This window comes from Zosterops lateralis, assembly GCF_965231275.1.
Source record: "Zosterops lateralis genome assembly, chromosome: 5".
Taxonomy (NCBI): domain Eukaryota; kingdom Metazoa; phylum Chordata; class Aves; order Passeriformes; family Zosteropidae; genus Zosterops; species Zosterops lateralis.
Genome location: NC_139766.1, coordinates 27,065,540 through 27,090,312, shown reverse-complemented (window position 1 = coordinate 27,090,312; position 24,773 = coordinate 27,065,540). Strand labels below are relative to the sequence as shown.

Sequence of the window (24,773 nt, the reverse complement as noted above, 5' to 3'; positions counted from 1 at the left end):
TGTGCGGTTTTTCAACTGCTGAGGTATGCTGAGACCTTCTTTTTTGCGATCTTCCCTATGAGGAAGCAAAGACATTTTTAGAGCATTATATGTACCAAGATGTGTTAGCAATATAATTCAGATATCCATGCTGACCTAAAAGGGATCTTATGTGACATTTGGGTCACAGTGGTCAGAGACAAGTGCCACCAGAGCTAGATGGATGGTTTTCCACAGCATGTTCTGTGAATAAGATGGTATAAAGACAGCATTTATTTGCTGGATTTAGCTCCATTATTTCCTATCATTTCAAATTCCAGTGGAGAGCATAGTAGGAAACCCAAGTCTTGGGTTGAAAACATCTTGAACCTCAACACAGCATTCCCTTTTTATTACCTAGAGACTTATGGGCATGTGTTACTTCTTTTTGCCAACAGAAGCCTCACACCTGCTCTCAGTAGTGCGGGCTTGCTGAGTCTGTGACATAGCAGATATTGTAATTAGTTTTATTTTTAAATAAATGCATGCTAAGTATATGTAAATACAAAGTTGCTGTCTATCAAGCTTTTCTGTCTATAGCTGCAAGAATTAGGGTTAAGCTGATCCTGTCAGTCTTGTTAAAAAACCAACTCCACTTGTCCCATTGCAAACATATTTTTCTCACTGCATCATACAGTTTTTATAGCATAGGTGGGGATAGTAGGAGGGGAAGACAATGCTGAGATATTAAGTTCCAGGAGACTAGTTATACCTGTTGAATATAATTTGGTGATCAAAAGGCCAAACAATAAACCTGAAAAGCATATGAACAATAAACATGAAAAGCATATGAATCAACAGATTGAATGCTTATTCTTAATAATAATTGTATGTGTACCTACATAATTTGAAAAATGTAGTGTATTGGATTGTGTGGTACTATGAGAAAGAGCATTGCAATGCCTCAAGAATTCCTTTGCCTTCACAGTTGTTATTTTTGTCACAGATAACCTGATTTTAGCAGCAATTTTTGAGCCTTTGTATATGTATGCTGTGATTTTCCTTAGGTTCATTTTTCAGTTAATGTTCTAAATAAGATCCTGCTTCAGCTTCATTATATAGGATCTCAATTCCTAATGTAAAAAGTTGTATTATCGTTATTTTATTAGTATGAGGCAAAATCAATGGTCAAGATTGCTGGCTGAGTTCTAGTTCTTTGAGTGGTCTTGGATGGACTTGAAAAGCAGATACAAAGCTCAGAGCTGCTCATGGCAGGTCTTATGTTGCTTTCTAAATACCCAGCTGATACACATTACTTGTGATTGCTCCGTCATGTATAACTTCTGTAGATGGAAGAATGTACAAATATCATCAAGTACTTACATTTTCCATGAAGAAAACTCTCTAATTTGTGTTTTCTCATTTTCTTTTGGAAAAATGTTCAAGTTCAACACTTCTTTAAGTGGTAAAAGCTGAATCTTTTAAGTGTGTTTTATAGGTAATGATATACTTCAGAAAAGTGATGAAAACACTTGGTAAAGTTTTCATCAAACTCCACTTCTGCTGAAGTCAAGAGGAGTTTTTAGCACTTCAGTACTTTAATACAGCACTTGCACAGGATTAGTGGGTTTGAATCATGTACTATTTGTTGAATTCTCTAAGTATTACAAGCCATCAGCAAGGTTCACAGGCTGTCACCAGCTCAAAACTGCTAGTCTCATGCATCTTGGTTTTTTCCCTTATTTTGCTCTGAATCTCCTAACCAAGTGCTCATAGTTTCCTTGCTGTATCAGTACCTGAGGACCTACCAGGAAGTAGAGATAGTGTGCTACCTCTGTTTTCCTTGCTTGTGTCAGCTAGTGTAGTGCACGTAGATGGCACAAGATATGTAGCTCATTCTTTAGTTAAACTAAGTATAAATAAATACTGCTGTTGTTTTGTATCATACAAGATCACTCTAGTACTGTATATCTGGCCATCTTCTTTGTGATGACAAATGTTTGTTTAGGAGTAACTTAGGCAAATTAGTTTGTCTGTAATCTAGGAGTAAATAATGAATAATAGACTGAAAGCAGTCTCCCACCCTGCTTAGCTCCTCAGTTTTGTAGCTCCAGGTCTACTTGTGGTCTACAAGCATTACATTTAAAGGCATTATTGGAAAAGAGGTTCTAGAAGCAACTCAAGGCTATGCCTGATGTGAGCAATGGGAAGTCTACTGATGCCTTTGTGCATTCTCAGAGCATTTGTGACTTGAACACAAGGAAAAGGGGCATAGAAGGTGAAGCAAAAGAGATATCCATAAAGTCAATTGTGAATATTGGCTTCTCTAAAGAAGTGGTTATGTTATAAAAAACAAGGTGTGCTGACCTGTAAAAAGAATTTGAATTTCCAGCCTGAGTACCAACTTGCCCATCTCAGCTCCCCCGAGCAATTTACAACTCCATTTTCCTATATGTAAAACAGCTGAAATTTGTTGGATTGCTTTAAAACTAGAAATTGAAATTATAATCCCACCTTGAAGAAAAATCAGTACAGTTGTGGTTTTAAAATCGTCAGTGACAAAGAAATGGCCTAAAAGAAGTGTCAGAAAAGAAAAAGAACATGATCTGGACCAACAATTTGTACTTAGTCCCAACAATAACTAGGATCATTGCACAATAATCGCAGCCATGATTTTTGTCTGCAGTTGCAGGCCACTCATGTTGTTTTCCAATTTCTTCCAATTCCCTGTTCCCATGATAGATGCTAATGGGCCTTTTAAAAGATTTCATAATAGAAGCTCAAGATGGTAGTTGAAATACAACTTTCTGAGTTCTAAAGAGAAGGGGGGGAAAAAACCTTAAACATGACCTCATGTTAGATGATACTTTGCCAGCATGCACATGAAATTTAGGCTCTACATTATATTTCAGATTAAAAATGTGTTTCAAGTTCTTTCAAATCTCCTGAAAACTAGTAGGAAATATAGAGGTTCGTGCCTTTTGTCAGTATGAGCAGTCAAATATGAAATAGGTATTTGGTTTTCATTGAATGCTTGTTCAGTTTGTATCTGACTCCAAGTCTTTGTCCATTGGCAGTTTTGGGAATTGTGGGGTCTGAACTCTGAACTAGAATTTTGTTCTTCATCAATGCAAAATACTTTCAAGGGCCTGAAACATGATGACAAGCCACTCTTGTTTCTCCTTCTCAGCAAACAAATCACAGAAATGGGAATATATCACTATAGCTGATGACTAAATTGTAATTATCAAAAATTCTCAATTGATTTTTTTTTCCTCATATGCTTAGAAAATCTTAGCTTATTAATCTATGAGAACTATAACTCCTTCTTCTAGTGGTGGACGCAAATTCATACAGAGTAGCTGACGTGGAAATATGAGTATACAGATACTCCTGCACACATTCCTTATATAATGCACAAATATATTTTGTTTGACAGCACCTTAGTGCAAAAGCATTGTGAAAATGACAGCCCTTCCCTGGGGTCAGATCTTTACAGACAGAACAAAGCACAGTTTTAGGCTTTGCTAGAAAGGTGGTTTTCCAGAATTTATTGAATTGTGATGTCTTTATTAATACAAAAAGTGTGGAAAAAAACCCTTAGGAAACCATAACAGGAATACACAGAAATTAAGCTGAAAAAGATAAATATTTGAGAGATTTTCCTATCTTGTGGGAAAGTATTCAAGCTAAATAACTTTAGCTTAAAACAATAAATGTTATGAAGACCTTTATAAATATTTAGATACTAGTAATGCAGAAATACAGAACCACTAAATCTATTACATGCTTTTACTATAGCAAAGGCCTCTGGCTGACAATGGGTAGCAAATAACATGAGAAAATCTCTCTGACAGCTAGATAGAGAAGCCATTTGCCTCATCTTAGCTTCTATCATAGCTATCTCTGTGCTGACACCGAGAAGAGCAGTGTTTATGGAACCGCAGGAAGGAATTGCTGATCCTCAGCCCTCCAGAGGCAGCAGGGATCATGCCACTGGCCTATGCTGCCCTCCCAGCCAGCCCTGATGCCCCAGGTGTCAGGAAGCTGTGTCTAAAAGGCTTTTGTTTACAGGGTTATTGAAGTGAAAAAGCAGTAGTAACTGGGACAGTTTCCCACTTTAGTGAAAAATATGCATTTTTGTTCCCCAAACAAGATGGCAAATCTCTGACACTGAGAGATCATCAGGGAAAGAATACCCAAGTGCATCAATGCCAGGGTACAGAGTGCACAGAACAGCAGTGGCAAGCACCTGGAAATATTGCTGGCATTATGAAATTCATAGTGCAGGTGCAGATCAGCCTGTTTATAGTTGCCTGCTTAGATATGGGTTTTGCAGCCTGTCTTTCAGCAAATGTTCACTGGAATCTGTAATCCAGACATTTAAGCTTTGCTTTTTACATGGCTCACCCTTCTTTATCACTATTGAGTAAGGTTTAATGTAGGCAGACCCTTCCTAGCCATAGCTGATGATTACAGTAGCTTCAGGATTGTTTTTGACATGAGACAGTTCTTTATAAAAAAGCAGGAAAGAGACACACATTAAAAAAAAAATAATCAGCTACTTATGAAGCTTCTTTCACACAATCACAACATTCACACAATACTTAATCCTTGCAGGAACTCACAATCACGAAGGAAAGGTCATTTCTGTGTAGTGCTCTGTTCCAGGATTGATTTCCCTATATGGCAGAAAAAGAAAAAAAGAGAAATTTTGTACATAGGACCTGCATTCACAGAAGCTAGTTTTCTGAGCAAGGATGTTACAATGCAATCAAAGAGCAGCATGGTAGTGGTCACCTTCACTGCCAAAGACAATGGTGTCTCTGACCTCTTAAGCACCAGTATGGTCAGACTGGACGGGATTATGTATTTGCTGCATTTTAGCTTATATCTGTAACAAGAGATATAATGGGAGTTCAGGTGTCGTGCTTCTTTTTCATATTAGACTCCATTTCTTGGTTCACTGTTGGCAAAAGTGAGATCAGAAGAGTTGGTGTTATCTCTGGAGTCTCAGAAAACTTTAGAGTTTCAGGTTTTGGCCTGAAATCCATGTGGTTGGTGTTAGGGTTTTGTTTGGACTACCATCACTGCTAATGCACACATAGTGTGAATGGTTCCTGTGGGGCAGGAATTGTCAACACCTTGTGAGTCAACCTCTCCAGCTAAACCCCAGCTCTCCCTCCCAGGAACAGCAGAACCTCTCACAAGGGTCTCAGGAGCGAGATTATCAGCACCAGGTTATCCAGGATGCTCCGTTGATCAGCTTTGGTTTCTCCATCATCCTTTCCACTGGATTAGTTTAGGGGGGCTAGAACACTCAGAGAGTTTGTGTAACAAGGGTATGATACACACTGTTGGTACTTTGGACCCCAGCTTGTGTCAAGACCAAATTACACAGGGATGAGGCTGCTGCAGTGAGACCATAGCTGAAACATACTTGTCTACCCTGATCAGGGTAATGTGTCGGCTGCTTCTGCACTAAAGCAAAACAGCTTCAAAATATGAGTCGTGCTGGAAGTGAGGTTGAGAAAAAGAGGGTTCCTGCTCTGTTTATTTGTGTCAGGCCTGGGTCACAACCACTGTGACTCTTCAGATTCACTTTTTTCCCCTGTTTTATACCCAGGTGGAGATTGTGAAGTGACACAGAAGGCAAGGCATTTTTAAGAACACATGCATTATAAATCATAGAACAATTTGTGTTGGAAGGAACGATAAAGATTATCTAGTTCCAGTGGCCCTGCCATGGGCAAACATATACATATATTTTTTACCTGTGGAATTGTTTTATTTAGATCACTAAATCTGTGAAAAAAATCCGTGCAGTTGTCCTTGCTTGTGTTTTGGCTTTACATTTTTTCCCTATGTCAGCCTGGATAATTGAAATCTTGAGGTCAATTTTACTTTCAATTCCTCCTTTGCTGTGCAAGCCAGGGATGCTGCAAGGAGAACTCTCTTTCCAAACTACTGTTTTAATTTGAATTTCAAATTACATGGATATGTTTCTGTTGGCCTTGAGTTTAACTGAAGGTCGTTTTTACAAATGGAAGGACCAAGTTAAGACAGCCACAGGGTTTTGGATTGCCTTGCTCTGGCTCTGGGGATGTGCTGCTCCTGAAGCCTCCTGAGTGCAGAGTATCCCTTGAGTGTGGAACAGGGTGCAGGGCAAAGATTGCCCTGTAGCTGCCAATGTTGATACCAGCCAGAATTGCAGCCCTAGGGGAAATTTCAGCAGCCACCACTGCTCTCATACCACCCAGTGGTTAGCTCATACAGCCAGAATTTCAGACAGTAGACATCTCTTTCATAAAAAAGGCTGTGCAAACAGAAGAAACTATTTTGTCAGTTTCCTGAATGCACCTAGTGACACTACTTTAATGGCACGAACTGTACAACACACATTATTCATGTCTGCTTATCTCTCTGGTGTTTGGCCTTCAAATTGTTTCAGTATCATACGGCTGCACGGATGTACTCGCTGTCCAGCACGGCTGAGAAGGAACATAAATCTGTAGTTCACCTTGGCCTGCAGGCAGTGTTGAGTTCACTTTCTGACTGGCTACGTTAATCAGGTATCCCACTCTTCCAGCTGCAAATCAAGCATTGTGATTAATACTCACAAATGAGAGAGCTAATTACTACTGGCATGTAGCTGTTTTATGTTTCTCTCTTTTCTAGGAGCCAAATCCAACCATATGGAAAAATGTAGCTTAGACACTATAAATATGATTCCACTTAGACAGTCGTCTGTTCTGTTTTCTGTTATCACAGCAGTGTCAGCACAAGCAAAACAATGAAAGTGAGGAGATGCTGTTGCAAATTTTATTACAAGTTTGGGGTCCTGGGACTTTTTTTTTCTTCTTCAAGGACACTGTGTTAATCTGAAGAAAGAGGGCTTGATTTGTGTTCATTTATGCCTGCCACAATTATTTAAGAAATAGCTTCAGTGATCATACTTGAAGAGCTCTGGTTCTTTAACTATTTTTGGCAGAGCTAGAAAGATATGCTTTGTGCTTTGTATCATGACAACTTGTCTTCTCCAATAAGCCACATCTTAAACTGTGTCAGTCCTCTCTACATTCAAAGTAGCTGTCTTCTGTTCGTTGCTGTTGGAATGAAACTGTTGACTGTGTGTCTGCAGTGCAGCCATCAGCAGCAAGTGAGGATTTCCACAGAAAGGGAAGGCTGTAGTAGCGAGCTGCAGATGGGCAACAGGCAGTGATTGAATCCAAATAGCTAGGAATCTTTGTGCAGAGACACTTCTGATCTTCATATTGATCTTCATAGAACCTGCCAAATAAAAAAGCCATCTGCATTTGAGAATTCATTCACAAGGCTGATGTTCTAGTATCAGCCCCTGAAACTTTACTGACATGGGAAAAACACAGGCAAATTAAATAAAATGAAGAGGAGTAGGAATATCTCTTGTCATATTCTGAATTTTTGCAAGGTTGTTGTGAAGCAGAAAATGTCTTCTGAGAGCAAGAAACAGCTCTTCCCAAAGTAACTTCTTTGTGTTGGGTTTTTAGACTATTTTTAAACTATTTTGTCAAGCATTCATAGGCTGGATTAGCAAATGTGAATTTACTGCAAGAGCATTTCTAAAGGTCAAGGACGGATTTCTAAAACACTGTGTTGAAGAAGTTTAGGTGAGTAGCAAGAGGGAAAGGCCTTTGTGCTTTTGCTTCCTGTGAAATCTAAAGGAGAGCATCCTGCCATGGTTTAGGGTTTTAGGGGAGTGAGAAAATCCGGAAAGAAATAGAAAAACACCTGCTGAAATGGAGGCAGGAGAGCTCTTTCTTTCTTTACATGATTACTGTTGCAGTCTTGCCTTGTCTCGAATAGCTTTTCATTGTTCTTTTGAAGAATTTGACCAACTTTCTCTTCCATAAGAGTATTTTCTTATGAGATGCCTCATTTTGCTTGTGAAAAGTTTCAGAAATAACTTCTGGTACAGCCATTCCTATCCAAGACTTAAAGCAAATACATAACTTTTACACAGTTGCATCAATATGACAGAGTTTGGTTTGGGTATTTTTCCCCTCTTTAAGATAAAAGTTGTCAGAAGCAGCATGAAGTGATGGTAAACCATAATCTAGTGCCAAAAAAAGGTTCTAATTCAATTGCATCATGAAAAGTCAGTACCACAACAGAAATGAAACTGCTGCTCTGAAGCTGATACGGAGAACTCTATACATCTCCTCATAGCATCTTTCTGTCTCAGGAACTGCTTCCATTATCATTTCTTTTCCAAGTCTTCTTTTCATGACACTTAACCCACTAGCGTTGTGTACTGTATGTATTATGCATTGCCTTTTGTGCATGCCATATATTACGAAGAGCTTTCTATCCCTAAGGGTTTCTGCAGCTATTTCTGTGAGTGTGTCCTACAGGGCACTTTCATGAAAGTCATCAGTTAGCCTGCACAATGAAGGAAGGGATAATAGTAACTGAAAGTAGGCCAAGCTCATTAGATTATGATTAAAAGGCAGATTTTTTTTTTTTTTCTTTAATGCACTGAATGTGGTTCTAGTGAGCGGGCACTGGGCAGAAATGGTGCTGGTGAAGTCACAGGTGTTTTGTCCTTGGTCATTCTGTCTTTTCAGTTATTTTATAGCTTTAATTGAATACTGACTCATGAAGACTACAGTGACCTTTAATTTCATTCAAGTGACTTTCTTTCATGAGTCTTACAAAAGAAAATGCCATGCATGGTCCTGCCTCTGCTGTCTAGGATGAATCTAGAGCAGATAGTTGGAATCATAACTAAGTTTGCTTCAAAGCAAGCTTGTTATTTTCCCCTTATAATGCTGTATCTTCAGCTCTTATGGGAACATGTGTTTCTCAACTAGAAACAGAGGATTTTCCCCCACAAGTGGTCCACCCTGCCTTGTGGTCCCCAAGCTGGTGAAGTCCCAGACTGGACCAAGGACCTTGGCATGAGGACCTGGTCTCAGCCCTTTGGTGGGAGCTCTGCACTCCCTCCTTGATTGGTGTGGCTGCAGGGCCAGTGGGGCCCCTTATCCCCACTTGCACCTCTTCCTCTCTCGAGACAATGACCTGCCTATTTTAGTGTCTCAACTGAGCTGGAATAGCAGAGTTGGCAAATTCATCTCTGTGGCTGAATTTGAAAACAATCCATCAGATGCAGTTGAAGTAGTAAATGGTCTGTACAGGCACCATGTGGGGCCTGGGTTCCTGCAGCCCCCAGGTGTTCAGCTCCCACCTGCAGCCTTCTCTTTATTGTTTGTTCTGGTCTCTACAGTGCTGTGCTCCACATGTGACTGTCTTGGTGGCCAGGAGGGCTTTTCAGGAGGCAGGACTGGGTAAGGTACCTTTTATTCCACTAGCAGACCCAGAGAAGCTGTCAGGCCTTACCTTGCTTTCTTTTGTCAATCAGAGGCAAGGAGGAAATTACAGACTGTAGCCTCTGGCTTAATTAGCAATATGCTATTCTTGTCCTCTTGCATCCACAGTAACTTTTATACACATAAGGCTGAGGCTCTCTATTTTTCCTTGACCAGCAGTACTCTTCCCATGTAAGGTGGTAACTCACCTCCTTTGAAGCACATACTGGCATTTTTCCCTCTTGTTAATCATCCATATTACACTGGTCACCATGATCATTGCAGGTTGTACTCCAAGTGATTCCTTGAAACCAGATAATTTCCGTAAGTATGCAGCATTTAAAGCAACTTGCTATCATGTCTCTCTTTCCCTCCCTTCTTCTTAGATGTAAAGGGGCATCCCACTATGGCCTTACCAAGGAACGGAAGAGACGTTCCCAGGACTGCTCCCCGGACCATGGCTCCAGCTTAGCAGTAGCTGCCCTGGGCCCTGATCTCTCAGCTGCTGCAGCCATCGCCTTAATGACAGATGAACCAGGGCTGGTGAACCCGGCCTTCAGCCCCACCTCAGAGGACAGCCAGCTGGGCAGCAGCCCCGGAGACCTGCACCGCAGCAACCGCAACAGAAGTAAGAGCCAAAAATAGTGGCCTCAGTCAGGCCACTTGCAACATTCATTTTTTTCTGTTAAATATATGTCACTGAAGGATTAAAAGGAAAAAGGAAAAAAAAAAAAAAAAAAAAAAAAAAAAGGGATGGGGGAAGCCAAAGCTTTCGTTTTTTCATTTTACATGGTTTATCAAATTGCACACTCAGTAACCCAATAGATTGGAGGTGGAAAAAAATGGCTTGACCAAGGGCAGCATCAAGCTGAAGATGGACTAACAGTACACCTGTAAACTGCAAATCTTTAGAAAGATTATTTAGGTAAGTCAACTCAGCTGGAAGATTAAATGTTATATGAGATTGGCTGAGGAGATGGTACAGCTGGGTAATGTGGCCCGAGAGACCCCCACAGAGATGGGCATCTACCCAAAATCCTGTTGGGAACTCTGTTTCTCATTTGCCACATATTTTCAGGGAAAAAAACCCCAAACCTTTAAGAATTGCCTTAGGAGCCTGGGGGACATCTGCCAGCTTCTTGGGAAGGTGCAGTTTGGAGGAGCTGGTCCTGCTGAAATAACAGTCAAAGACAAGCTGCATCAGGAAACTTTGCCTTGATCTTTCACCTTGTGACACTGCACTTGCCTCTGATGAGTGCCATGTTTGAAAAACCTGGCCTGGCCAAAGCAAGAGTCAGCAGTGTTAGTGGTGAGTTCAAAGCATGTATTTGAGGATTCTGAAGCTAAAATGGAAATCCCAGCTTGTGTGCCGCCAGTTGTGTGTTGGGAAAATGGATGAAGGGACAAAGAAAGACTAGGAAATGTGAAGCATCATCCTTTTGTTCTGCTAGGGTTTGGAGAGGTGAGGAAAGGAAGGGTGCAAGAAGAGAGCACCGGAATCTCAATAAATTCTGTCATTTTTATTGAGTGTAAAGGCCACAGCCTGGTCTGAGGGAATGTTGTATTATTAGATTACAATATTTGGCTAGCATGCAGAGCTGGAACAGACAGAACAACAACAGCCATGAAGATATTTTTAACAGGATGGAAAAGAGTGACATGTTTTGATATTATGACTTTTCTTTTGTATTATCATACCTGAGTCAGAATATGTGATTTTTTGATCCCTCCCACCTAATGAATTTTTTGACATGAAATAGTTGGCAATCATTGGTGGCCTTAGAAGCATTGCAGGGTTTTGAGGCAGTAGTAGTAGTAGTGGTGGGGATTTTTTCAACAAGAGTTTTTAATGACTTCCAGCTTTTTTTGGTCAAATGTGTATAGCTTGGGAAGGGCAGTGCTCCTTCGTTTTAATTGTATTTTTCACAGGATTGCTGTTGATTCTGTCTTGATGGAGGGCTATTCTTTCTAAGGCTACCACACTCACAGGAGATTTCTCCAGGTGGTTGGCAAAACAGACAGGAAGGTGGCAATTCCAGGGTGTGGGACTGAGGTAGGGTGATTGTACCCAGATTCAGGTGGGTGCAGCCTTGAAGTATCAGCAGGACCTGGGGGCAAAGGTTAAGTACAGGCAGCCCTGATGCTGATGTTGTATTCCATCATATGCCAGGGGCTGTAGAAATGCTGTGGTTCTAGACCAGAACCGCTGAACTGTATTGATTTGGTTTCTTTCTCTTGTTGCAGCTCGACACTTTGAACGTTCCACTATAAGAAGCAGATCTTTTAAAAAAATAAACAAGGCATTCAGTGTTCTTCGAAGGACAAAAAGTGGAAGTGCCGTTTCCAACCAGACTGACCGGGAAAGGGAGACTGTTGGAAACTCTGCTGCTGGAGAGGAAGGTAATGTTTTGTTCATCTTGTACTATCATGTAAAATGGGGTAGGGGGCCCTATCCACTTGGGAACTGGATACCCATGACTGACATGCCTTTCATGTGGTGGGCTGTGCGTGATTAAAACAAACAAATCAGAAAATGCAATCTTTCCTTGTTTTCTTCTTCCAAAAAATATTACTGACTGGCAGGCAGGAATATTGCTGGGGTGTGTGGGACCTCATGTAGGGCTGTTCTGGTAACAGCCTGCATGCTATAGCCAGCCTAGTATCTAGCCCACGGGATGTGGGATCTGGGATATATTACTGGAGCTGTCATTGATTTGCTCTGTAATTTTGTTCAAGTCTCTTCATTGGCACGCGCCTGTCCCTCTAAAGCAATTGGATCAGAATAATCATACTTTAGAGGAACTTAATGAGTTTTGGTTAATGTTTATGGAGCACTGGAAATTCCCAGTGGGAGGATGGTATGAAAGTGCAAAGTACTGTAATTATTCCAACATTTCTGTGGGCTCCTTTATTACCTCAGCCAGGCAGGTGATGAGGTAAGAATGGTCTGCTCTTAAACAGAAGGGAGAGGCAAGTTTGTGTGATGTATGTCAGGGATGAGGGGTCTGACAGGTAGTAACACTTAACATTCGGCATTCTCAAAGCAATACGCAAATGTTACTAATCAGTTTGGACCATAATTATGAAACCAATAATGGCATTCATGCATCAAGAGGAAGTGATGATAGAGTGGGAATCAATGTCTCAATCAGGGTCTTCACTCAAGTTATTATTCTTTTGCTTGATGCCTCAGCACGTCATATCTCTTCCCAGATCAAATGTTCAGTATGCGGGTTTTAAGAATACAAAACATCCAACTTCTTTTGGCTTTGTATTCAAGTTCTTACTGAAACACGCACAAAATAAGCACAAAAGGCTGCCAAATGCTACTTTCAGGCGTCATTGTGATGCCATTGTGAATAGTGGTGAATCAGAGAACCATGTTCAATATTCTTCTGCTTTATTTGTTTATTCCTTCAAAAGAGTTTCACTGAGTTACTGTGTTCTTGGTACTTACTCTCCCACTTCACATATTTGCTGATAGAGCTGAAATAAAACCTGGTAATTTAAAATCATGAATCTTTTCCATAAAAGGAATTTGAATATACTCCTTGAACTGGAAGCATAACAAATATTTTTACTATATTTTAAATAATTTTTAATATTTTTAACTTAAAAATAGTATTTTTTTATTTTTCCCCCAAGTAAAATTTTGCAAGTAAATTGTTTATATCTCTGTTTGAACAGGCAGATAAATTTCTCATTCCATAGCAACTCTTCAATCCACTATAAGCAAAAGCTTGCCTTTTTTTAGAATGAGTGAAATTCTTCATGCATCAAGTTCATATTTTTCAAATGACATCTCTTCAGGATGAGATACAGACCATTTTCTACCTAGACATGTAGCTGACATTAGTAATAGTTTTACTGAAAGCTTAGCTTCATTTCCAGAGTGTGCGGATGATCTGGATGTCAACAGCACCTCTCCAGTAGCCCAGTGGAGAAGTTAGCAGAAGTTAGCAGAAAAGTGTGACAATGGCACTGGTGTTTACATTACCAGCAAATGAAAAGCATTGTTGTCTCTGTAAAGGATGTATAATGGCAATCACTCCAGGGCCCCACTGACAGTGTCAGGACTGTCATTCTCCCCTTGGCTCTGCTTGTGGTTTCATTCTTCTGCAGCAAGCATGCCTGTAAACTTCCAAATGTATTCTGCTGCACTGGAAAAACCAGGTAGGCATATAATTACTTAATAAGCAGTTACTCTTAAGTATGAGATCACAGAAGCTGGGTACCTAAATTACTTTATTAATTACATTTGCAAAGAATGCATTTTGATTACGCAGTTCTGGAATTTGATCTTTAAAAAAATCCAAGCAAGTAACTTGAAGTGATACAAATACAACTTGAACAAAGATTTCTATTCTGTCCTTTGCAACAGGTGCTTTGTGTATGGCAACTCAAATGCTTTCTCTGTTCCTTCTTCTGGAGGTAGAAATGAATGTTCTTTTTGTAGCAGCTATCATCATCCTGCCGTCTGGGGACTGGTTTTCTTCTCCAGTTCTGTATGTTTTCTTCTTTTATTTTTTTTTCTTTTTTAACCCAACTGCTCTGAGCTGTCTGCAGCTAGAATTCTGATCAGAGCAGTTGGTCAGTCTTTAGGGATAGCTGATGTATGCACTGCCCTGTGCTCACCTAAAGTCTTGCCTATTGAAGAAAAGGGAGCCCTGCATGTCTGTCTCACCATTGCCATGCCACTCTCCTGGGAATGGAGGTGTTCCTGTGGGGGTGAATGAGGTGGTTCCTGACTTCAGAGGTCCTCACACCCAATGGGAAAGCTGCTGCTGCTTTGCCCAAAGTCTCACAGGTTTGTGTCTGGGACCATCTGAGGACACAACTCAGCCATGACTCGTTGCCTCAGGAGATCAGACAGCGCCTCACCAACTCTCTGGTGACCACTTTCCTCATCAGGTTTATTCAGTGCACGAGCAGAATAAAGCTGAGACTATACCAACCTCACAGTGAGCACAGAGTGATACAAGCCCCTTCTTGCTGATAACCTCTTCTTGATAAAAGAGCAATAAGATAATCTGGCAAAGCTCAGTCTGTAGTTCATCTGACTCCAATTTTCAGCATACCTCCATCTGAATTCATATGTCTCTGTTTAATCTGTTTTGCCTGTATTTTTGTCAAAGGAGCTCTGAGAATGAACACTATAACAAGTAGCCATGTACTAGCCATCAGCAACCCTTCATGCAGAGTGTGTAGGTGCCTTTAATCTGAAGCTGCTCTTTGTTGAGCCAGTGCTCAGTTGCAATATGACTCTGAGGGTACAAGACAAAATAATAGTTTCTAAGGAGGGGGAAAAAAACATTCAAATTCTTCTTAACTTGAAGCTGAATCTAGTTTTGGAAAATTCTTTGACATCCAGGGACATTGTAAAATATGATGTATAATACCAAATGTGTTTCTGTTATAATTACAGCAGAGAAATAGTTACAGTCCAATGCTATCTTATACCTGGAGCTGGTAAGCCATCCTGAACTGTGGAGATCACTTCATGATTTATGTTTATATCGTGGTTTGATTTTTTTAAACAATGTTATATGTGCTTATTTTGGACTTAAATGATTCAGGCTTTGTTTCTCTATTTTTGTGACATTTTTGGTAGAGAATTGTTAAACATCCAGACCAAAGAAAATGTTAGAGGTGAATGAAAAGTAAAAACACTAATGAGAAAATATTTTGGGGAACTAGCTGTTAAGGTTTTCTCATTTTCAGTACTTTGTTATTTGTAAAATCCCATGCAAAGAAATATGTGTCTGTAGGCAGCACCCAAGCTTGTGATATTTATCTGAGAGCAATTTCACTAACAGCATTTACAGCTACTGATAGCTTTCCAGGTCTGAAGTAGAAGTTTAGAAAGTTTAAAAGAAAGAGTTTCTTTCTGAGATGTGAGGGAAGGTGACAGGGACATGCTTAGGGCACTGATGCATTTAAGATATAATATCTTTTGACTAGATCTACTAGTACAAATGACCTTGACAATCTACTTAAATGATAAAATACCTCCAAGCAAAGACTGCTCCGGCTTTGCTATGCGTATTTGTATCACTGTGCTCTTAATTTGGCTTTACACCTTAAATTCAGTTCCAAGAAACACTATAGATATATATACTCTTACTCAAACTGATCTACAAATACGAGTTGTAAACCAACTAATGTTTTAGAAGGAAATAATTTTCAGGTACAATTGAAAAAACCTCCATACAGTTTTAGAGTAAAAGAGCTGTGGTTTTGACTTTCAAAAGCATTCATTGATTCCATTTTACAGTCAAGCCATTGTAAAAGAAATTTAATATAGGATTGCTTGGGGATGGCAAATGTTTTTCAAAGTCAAACTCAGTCTCACAGTGGATGCAGTTCTACCATCTGTTATTGCTTTGCAGCAGTCAAGACCAAGGCAGCCCCTGCAGGCACTGGCAGAACCACAGAACAGGCTTCCCTCTTGTACTGTTCAGTGTGAACCCTGTTGTATATTTGAGAGATAGATAGACAGACAGACAGATAGATATCATAAATACTTCAGTGTTTAGAAAAGTACATGAAGAAAAAGAATGCAAGGGAAACACAGATGGCATCAACAATTTCATGGCATTAAGGCATTCATAGCATTTGTATGAGCAGGAAAAAAAAGGTGGTTTATCCAGCCCCAGGAGAAGACACTGCAGCCCCACTTCTGTCTCAGGAAGGCTGCACCCACAGAAATCCCACACTGTTCCTATTTTTCTCAGATTTGAGTCAAGTGCCATTCTGATTTCCCAAAACAGCTGTTATAGGGCTGGTTCAAAGTGCTCTGCTCTGGAAAGATGAGCCAGGCAATTTCCCGAAGAGATTGTCTCTGTAGCATTTCCTCTGTTGCAGACTGATAAATCTGCTTGCTGTAAGTAAGAGTCACAACTCTTTAGAGACACAGTCAACTCAGCAACAGTTTCATTTTAGTTCTTTTGGGACCCCTTTGGTGACAGGAATGTCTAGAAGCTAGAAGAGATATTAGAACTAGCAACACCTTCTACCTGCTTCTCGTTGGAGAAATATCACTGGAGAATTAATGGAAGGCATTAAATCAAAATTATGGCAAACCTCTGGGAGAATGGCATGATAAATGAAAATCTATTTGGAAGAAAAATTTGCAGAATGAAGTTCCCCACCAGCACAAGGGCACGTGACACTCGCAGACACATGAATTTTCCAAGACTAGGTTACACAAGCTTAATTTAAATTCTGGTGTCCAGATGCTGGGAAGCATGCGTGTGTGTTCCTGCAGATGGTCCTATTTGTGGGGGTGAGCCAGCACATTAGTCAGGCTGCCTGATGTCAATGAAGATTTGCAACCACTGATACAAGTTTTGTTTACAGTGACCTTTGATTAATCTGGACTCAAGAGTCACAGCAAACATTGCACATTGTCACACTGAATCCCGGGAATGAAGGCAGAAGCTACCCTTATGGCAGCACTGTTGGAAGGAGCATGATAGGCACAGAAGTCAGCAGAAACCTGAGCACTGAAGGAATGCTACCATTAAATATTATAAACTTGGGGGGAAAGTAGTAATCGTATTTAAAATTTTGTAATGCTCTGTCATGGCCACTATATTAACGAATGTTCAGTGTCTCACATAGTGCCAGATAAATGGAGTGCACTGTGCAAAGCTGGTCTCTCCTATGTTGTTACCATCCTGTGACGTGTGAAAATATTGATAAAACTGCACACTAATAGTAAGAGGATGTTGCTTGAGAAAAAAGCCTACACAGCCTTTCTGAATGCAGGTGCACCAATGCACCAATTAATGTAGTGGCCAAGAAATCAAATCAGAGAACCAAAACCACTACACTTCATTGGTGTTTCTGCCCAACTGAACCAAAACTGCTACAAGGTGACATTTTATTATATTGACAGATTCAGAATGCTCCATACAACCCCCTGTGGGAGTACCTGGAAGAATCACCAAAAACAAGATGGAAAGTTTCCTTCTTTCTAGATTCAGCAGCTCTTCAATATTTAAGGACTGGAAATATAAAATGGTAAAGAAAGGTATGCAATACTCCTGGGTTTTCCTGCTCTGGAAAACCTGACCAAAGAAAATGGAGAATTTTAATAAGAATGTCAGGGCTGGAAAATGGAGTCTGTGAAAAAATGATACTCCAGCCTCACAATAGAACCTATATATGTCTGAAAGGTACAAGCCCTCACCTCAGATGGAGTTCCTTCAATTGGGCTCCTGAGGACCCAGTCATTGTATGCATCCAGGTGCTGAAGCAGGGTCCACCTTTACTAGGTATGGTCTATACATTAGAAATTCAATTTGAAGACATTGCTTTCTAGACATAGCATCATCATGAAATATGCATGGTAAGTTTTCATCAAACTGCACACCATGCATGCAGACTTTTTGGTAAAAAAGTAATTATGAATTTCCTTATTTTAAAATGTATATTTGTGTTCTTTATATATTTAGATTGCCACACTTACTGTTAGTTTATCAAAATAGGCATTGGCCTTTTACTTACAACAGTCTAGGTTGTTGATGATACAAATGTCCGTGTAGATGTCTGAGATGAAAAGAAGAGGCAAGTCTTCAATTAAGAGACTAGAAATTAATGGATCATAGAAGAATTATTTTGGTTGCTTAGCTTATCTGAGGAGAAAATATTTCTGTTTATTATATATATTTGATAAAGAGCAAATCAAATGAAGACAGGATGTGAGGCAGTACAGCTTGCTACCTATGAAAGGGTGGCATTAGAGACCTGCAGACTGGCAACAAAAATGTCTTGGAATTGGGTTGTTGTAGACTGCATATTTCAGAAGGAGATTAGACATTAAAAATTCCTCTAAAAGAATCTACCTAAAGTCATACTGAAAGGCAACCAAGTACCAATGCAAGACTTAACAAACCAGGTAAGGCATTGTTCAAAATGCAAAGAAACATATTAATGTTTCTACATATGTAAGGATGTAGGTAAGTCTTGTACAAGTGTAGAGACTTGTTCACTACTATATTGCCCTGATTTTGCTCTGGAATAATTACAGATTGAAATAACATGAAAGTGTCAATAGCTTGTTCAGTCCACAATTCTCCATGGACAAGAAATGTAACTGGATAATTTCTTTAGAAGAATTTTTGAATAAGCTATGGTAAATGGTAATGGTAAAATAAACATCAGTGTCAAAAAGCATAGTTTGTTAGAATCTAGAGTGAGTCATCATAATAGAAGTAGGTCTATTATAGTACTGTTTTGGTAGTCCTCAATATATACATGTATATTAATTTGTTTGCATGCAAGGAATTATCCTGACTTTCATTTGTATTTTTACACATAAATACCCTTGTAGCTACACTAAGAATGTGAAATGCATATGCTTATTCTGATGCAGGGATCGGGCCATTAGTGATTTTTGAAGAGTATTTGTGTTGTCTGACTTTTTAAGCACCTCACTGAGATACCAGAGTTAATTACCTCTTTTCTTACACAGCAGTGGAGAACATTTGGCACCTCCAGGGGTGTTTTAGCAGGGGAATAACTCTCGTTGGGTGCCTTCCTTCTACAAAGGAAGATAGAGCAAGCAGATCACCAAATTGTGCATTTGAGGCCTGGATTTAGATCAGATGAATCCACCCTTCAAACTAGAGAGAATTGAGCAAATTACAAGCTGAGCAAATAGCATTTAGAAAATAGAGGAGCATGGGGGAAATGAAGCACCTTCCATTCCTGAGACATTAAAGTTGCCTGCAAAACTGCAGTAAACGTGTATTAGCACAGAAATTGCTATTACAAGAATAAATGGTTGAGTATTAGGTTGGTAAATGAATAGCTGAGTATTAGGTTGGTGAAGGCTGTTCAGTTATCTAGACAGACTTTTATTGCCTGTCAAGTCTGTGTAAAATCGCAAGGTTGAAGTCTGTGCTACTGGTAGGTGCTTTTTACAGACGTGGAGGAGGACAGCTTCCCACCCTGAAGAGATATGATCAAAGAAGTGGTAAGGGATGCAACGTGGTGTTTCTCCATATTTTTTTCCTGTCTTTTCTCTCTCTATAAAGGTTTTGGTGCCTTGCTGGTATGTTGCCTGCTAATTCTGTAGTAGAAAATATTTGTTCTATCTCAGATTCTGGTCTATTAAGTTTCATTTTACACTTAACCACTATTCATTAACACTCACTGTACTTTCATTTCTAAAATAGGTTATTTTAAAAATATTAGCAGTTAATTTTTTGACTCTACAGGTTTGTCATATAACCACTGAATTGGACTCACATGCAAAAAGTTTAAATGCTTTTTCTCAGCTTTGGGGGATTCCAAGTTATTGAAGGCTGCTATGCTTGTGCTGGAAAATTTACTGCTGCTTTTACTTCAACTTTGCTCACTGCTGAATATGGATTAAAATTTTGAACTGACCCAGAAGGGAAGAAAGTATTAGTGACATGCTGTGAAATCAGATATGCCAGTTGAAAAGCAGGGTTTGGAAGACAATACACTTACCCAGTGCATTATAAATACAAAAAGGACCCCTGCCTGCCATTAGTTCCTCCTCCTCGCAGCCAGATTTCCAGGACCAGCAGAGACCTTTCCCTCCAGGTATTTTGAGCATACTGTGGTTTTAATAGACACATCACAGTAAGAGCCACTCATTCCTACTTCTCAGAGTTCAAGCAGTGATGAAAGGAGAGGAATCTGGTGGGGAAACTACTGAGTGCTTTGGTTTGTCAAAAAAATATTGTCTTTCTGATAGCTGAAGAGCCCAGTCCTCCACTGTGATACCAAACATGGAGAAAATAGGGCAGCCTGGGATGCTACCAGTGAGATAGGGTTTACAAACCAGCACAGCAGGGATGGATGTTTGTTGAGGTACCCATGCCCATCTGTTCTAGAGCCAGCAAGAAACTGTGGCCTGGTTCTGAGGTGTCTCTGGTGACCAGAAATGTATTTTATTCCCTTAAAATATTGACTTGTATAACTGTAAGTACATTTCATCTGTCTAGATTATATCAAATAATCTAAGTTTAAGGCTGTACTTTGTCGGGGAAAAAGGAAGTTTGAATATACTAATTGTAAAAAGATCTCTTCAAGACCATTCAGCAAGCTTACCTATCCTTTCCTTCCCAGTTGGTATAAATCACATCCGTGCATAAAGCCTAGCTTGACTAACTCGCAGGTATTTGAGGTTGTGCAGTGCATGTTTCAACAAAGCAAAGCTGTGTTGTCAAATAAATACCTTACAATATGCATTTCCAGGTTTTCCCAGGTTGTATCACCTGATTCCAGATGGGGAAATTACCTGCATTAAGATCAGCCGTACTGATCCCCATGAAAATCTGGCCATTAGGATTGTGGGAGGCAGTGAGACCCCTTTGGTTCACATTATTATACAGCATATATATCGAGATGGGGTAATTGCCAGAGATGGAAGATTGCTGCCTGGAGACATGATACTAAAGGTACAGTACTGTGGAGGTACGAGATAAAAATATCCTGATGGAGAATAAGATGGTTTAAGTTGATCATGATGAGATTTGCAATGTTGCAAGCAGAAAGATGTTCTAAAGTTCAGAGCACCACTTGTAAGGAACTATGATTTCCTAGCTTTTACTGATCCCAGTGGTAGCTGAGGATGCTTGAGGCATGCCAAGGTTCTGCCATGCCTTCTGTTTATGTCAGACAGGCTTAGCCAAAGGGATTTCCCAGGATCACTATGTGGGCATACTTCACTCTACCAGTGAATAAAAATACTTCTGGATGGTGGTTCCTGGCAGCAGATGGATAAGAATCTACCACCCAGTTATGTGTTTCAGGGAGCCTTGTTGTCCTGATGCTAGCACAGAGCAGGAGAGTTAATGGCACCATTAAGACAAAGCTGATCCTACAGGACACATCCAAACTGCACAATGAAGCTGTGACTGTAGCACGGATGGGCCCAGTCTATCTCTTTTCAGCTGTGGCTGACTGCCCAGGATTTACCAAGGGTTCCTGTGAATTTCATCCCCATCCTGGTGCAGCTCATGCTGTTTGTGGTACCCAAGGTAGCAACCTAGAGCTAGTTGAGCTATGTCTCTCTGGGTGCAGTCCTCCCCACCAGACTGCAGCATAACAGCCCGTTGTGCCCATGTAAGCAATCTGCTAAAGCAAACACCAGCCAAATGCTTTTGTCCATGCTGGGGAGTATTTCTCTTACATTTTGGAGATGTTTCTTAATACTTAAATGGTTCAACCTGTGTAATGTAAAGCTACATGGAAATAACTTGCCTGATTCAGGTTTTCTAGCCAGTGATGAAATACAATCTTTCAACTGGTTTTCATTTAGCAATATAAAATGCAATGCCTAGTTGCTCTTACATATATGAACATGATGGGATTGACTTGAAACTCTTTTTTCTGCTTTCTTTTCCTCAGCCAAATTCAAAAAGTGGTAGTTTTACAGTTTTACTGTCATCCGAATTAAATCTTACCTGGAAAACACTGAGAAAAAAAAGAAAGTCTGATTCTCTGGTGTGGTAAATCAGCATAATTGTTAGTAAATATCCAGGGCATTTAAACTTCTACTTGAGGCTCTTTCCTTCTTCTTAATTAGAGATTCATTAGTGAAGAATTTTTTTTACTGTACCTAGAACAGCTGGGAGATAAAGAAGAAAAGAAACAGCAGGAAAACAGTGGGAGTGAAAGGAAAGGCTAGCAAGGCAGTTTGAAATCAGAAGCCTGTGGAATAAAACTAAGATATATGAAAGGATATTGAAGCTTGGGAAAGAGCAATAAGAAAGATGAAAACTAACATGTATGTCTGGAGACTATCAGGGAGAAAGAGGAAGAAAAAGGACAGAAACTGACTGTGCAGTTCATCCTTTCCTTGGGGGAAAGATTGTTCTGCACCATAAACTTGGCCTCCTGTGTGACACAGTTTGAAATAGCACATGTCACTTCATATGAAGACATCTGTGTATATAGATCTGCCTTCCGCAGTGCCAACTCAGAATAGACTGTCTTTCTGCTGCTGATTTACACTTCCCTCTTCCAGGTAAATGGCATGGACATCAAAAATGTGCCTCACAACTATGCCCTGTCAATCCTGAAGCAACCCTGCCACGTGCTCCGACTGACGGTGCTCCGAGAGCAGAGGTACCGCTGCCGGAACAGCGGACTTTCCCTTGATGCTCACTGCAATAGGGATGACAGCTTCCACGTTGTGCTAAACAAGAGCAGTCCAGACGAGCAGCTGGGAATAAAGCTGGTCCGCAAGGCCGACGAGCCAGGGGTATTTATTTTCAACTTGCTGGAAGGTGGCATGGCTGCCCGTGATGGACAGCTGCAGGAGAATGACCGCGTGCTGGCCATCAATGGGCACGACCATCGCTACGGCAGCCCAGAGAGCGCAGCCCAGCTGATACAGGTTTGTCATCCCCACTTTAATCACGGGGTTTGAACTGTGCAAAAACCAAGCAGTGTTTTTTCACCATCCATTGGAAAGCAGGGGCCAAACATTGAGTCTGTGTGTTTGGAAGAGGGAAGGAGTCAAAGCTGGATGGGAATTTACTCCTCTGAATGCTCCTTGGTTTTACCATGGGGACGAGTGTGAACAGCATAGACTTTCACAGAGGTGCCTGCTGCCATCAGGTTTGGGAACATATAGATCAGTGCAAACCACTACATACTCTGATCATCAGCAGAGTGATGCTAACTGCCAGAAGGCATGCCAGCCTGTACTCTGGCAGCATGGGTTCCAGCAGAATCTTGACTCCTCTGGCTCAGAAGGAGTCACAGTGCTCTCTGGTTCAGCCCTGGAGCGAACCAGAGTAGCCTAAGGTAGTGGATGGCATGTTTCAGGATAAACAATCACCCTACCAGACTTAATGATTTTCCATGGGTGTGGTTTATACCTGAAGGTAACCCACACCTTATAGATATTTCTTACCTAAATCCAGTATATGGAAATCCAGATATTTTGGAAAAATGGATCTGTAGCAGTAGTTTTTATTAATCTCTGTTTAGATTCACATGGAATGTGAAAAGGGTGCTAACACAGAACTGTGAGATGAAAAACCCCATGCTACAAAATTGGTCAGCTTCTGCCTAGTTTTCCCTCCAGAACCAATTTGGGTTTTTTGTCTACAGACTGTATTTTTGGAAAATGTCAACATAAAAAGCAAAGCCAAGGATCTTTTGTTGCTTTTATCTCATATTTATAGCTGTTATTATACTTGTGCAATTTTGAATTTAATTTGGAGACAGTAGACTGTTCAAATATTGAAGAATTTTGTGGGCTTCAATCACAAAATGTCAAATCAGGACAGCTGCTTCTTCTTTCTGACAGGTATTATCAGTCAGACTGAAGCAAACAGTCAAATCCATGCATTTTGTAGAAAGGATTCTTCCATTAGCACAGATTCACAGTTAGTTGTGGCCAACTTTTATTGCTAAGCTTATAGCATAGGTGAAGAAAATGTCATGCCCTTAGATAATACCAGTTGATGAAATTCTGGTCCAGCATCTTTCTGGATTACCTTATGCAGTTCACTAACTGGGAACTGAAGGCAGAAAGGGGAAGGTTTAAATTCTCTGAGGGTAACAAGTCCGGAATGAAAATTTTTCTAAAAAACTATTATTCTTGGAACAGTTTTTTATGGCTACGAAACAAGGCATCAATGCTTCATAAGCAAAAAACACATGAGATGAAACAGAAAAAATTACTAATAAGAGTATTCATATACAAATGTTTAGAAGTGTAACTAAAACTCTTATTAGTCTCCAAAGAGTGGATGTTATTTATAATAATGCTTGAAATGTACATCAGTCCCTGGGAATTTAAACAAGTCCATCAAAGGGGAAACTCAGGTTTCCAAACAGCCAGGATTACATTGCATTAATGTGAGCTTTATGCATCACATTTGTCTAATGCAAAATTCCTGGAACCTGTGTCTTTTTTGTTATGTTTTTCATCAATTATCATTTGCCTTTCCTGTTTCCATGTTATGCCAGAGAAAAACCTTTATATTGAAGCCACAAATGTTTTGCATTTGCTTCTAACACGAAGGGCTATTTCACTGTGTCCTCTGGTTTCTCAACAGCATCCTTCCTGCCTGTTGAGAGCTCAGCATGCAATGCACTGAGGTCTTCTAATTTATAGTGGTGAAAGCTATAAATATACCATCAGTTTCTTTAAAAACAGAACATTCAATAAAAGGTGCAGTGGCTTGTTAAACCAAGCACAGCTGGAAGACTGTCAGATTTCTATGTAATCTGATTATTTTTTACTTTTAAATAATGAATAATTGAGACAAATCTGATTCTTGAGGCCTATAGAAGCTATACACTAGCATATGTGAAGCAGTTGCTAATCAGTAGATTAGATATCTGGCTGTTTATAAGCTCTAAGCTCTGTCACAAGAACTGAAATGAAGAAAACGTGTAAGTGCTGATTAGGAATGCACACACATCATAACACTTGGGAATTTGCTGCCTCCTGTTTGTCACATCATC

At 40.1% G+C, this 24,773-nt stretch overlaps 1 protein-coding gene across 2 annotated transcripts in view; it reads left to right on the top strand.

Annotated features, from left to right (window-relative positions):
* Nucleotides 1-24,773, top strand: part of LNX1 (ligand of numb-protein X 1) — a 71,194-nt gene that overhangs the window by 26,843 nt on the left and 19,578 nt on the right. The window contains exons 3-7 of one of the 2 annotated variants that reach the window (XM_083860945.1): nt 9,692-9,933; nt 11,550-11,705; nt 17,206-17,340; nt 20,541-20,743; nt 22,315-22,686. In XM_083860945.1, the coding sequence (XP_083717071.1) occupies nt 9,692-9,933; nt 11,550-11,705; nt 17,206-17,340; nt 20,541-20,743; nt 22,315-22,686 (1,108 nt within the window). The remainder of the gene's footprint in view (nt 1-9,691; nt 9,934-11,549; nt 11,706-17,205; nt 17,341-20,540; nt 20,744-22,314; nt 22,687-24,773) is intronic. The other variant, XM_083860946.1, reaches the window with a different exon arrangement.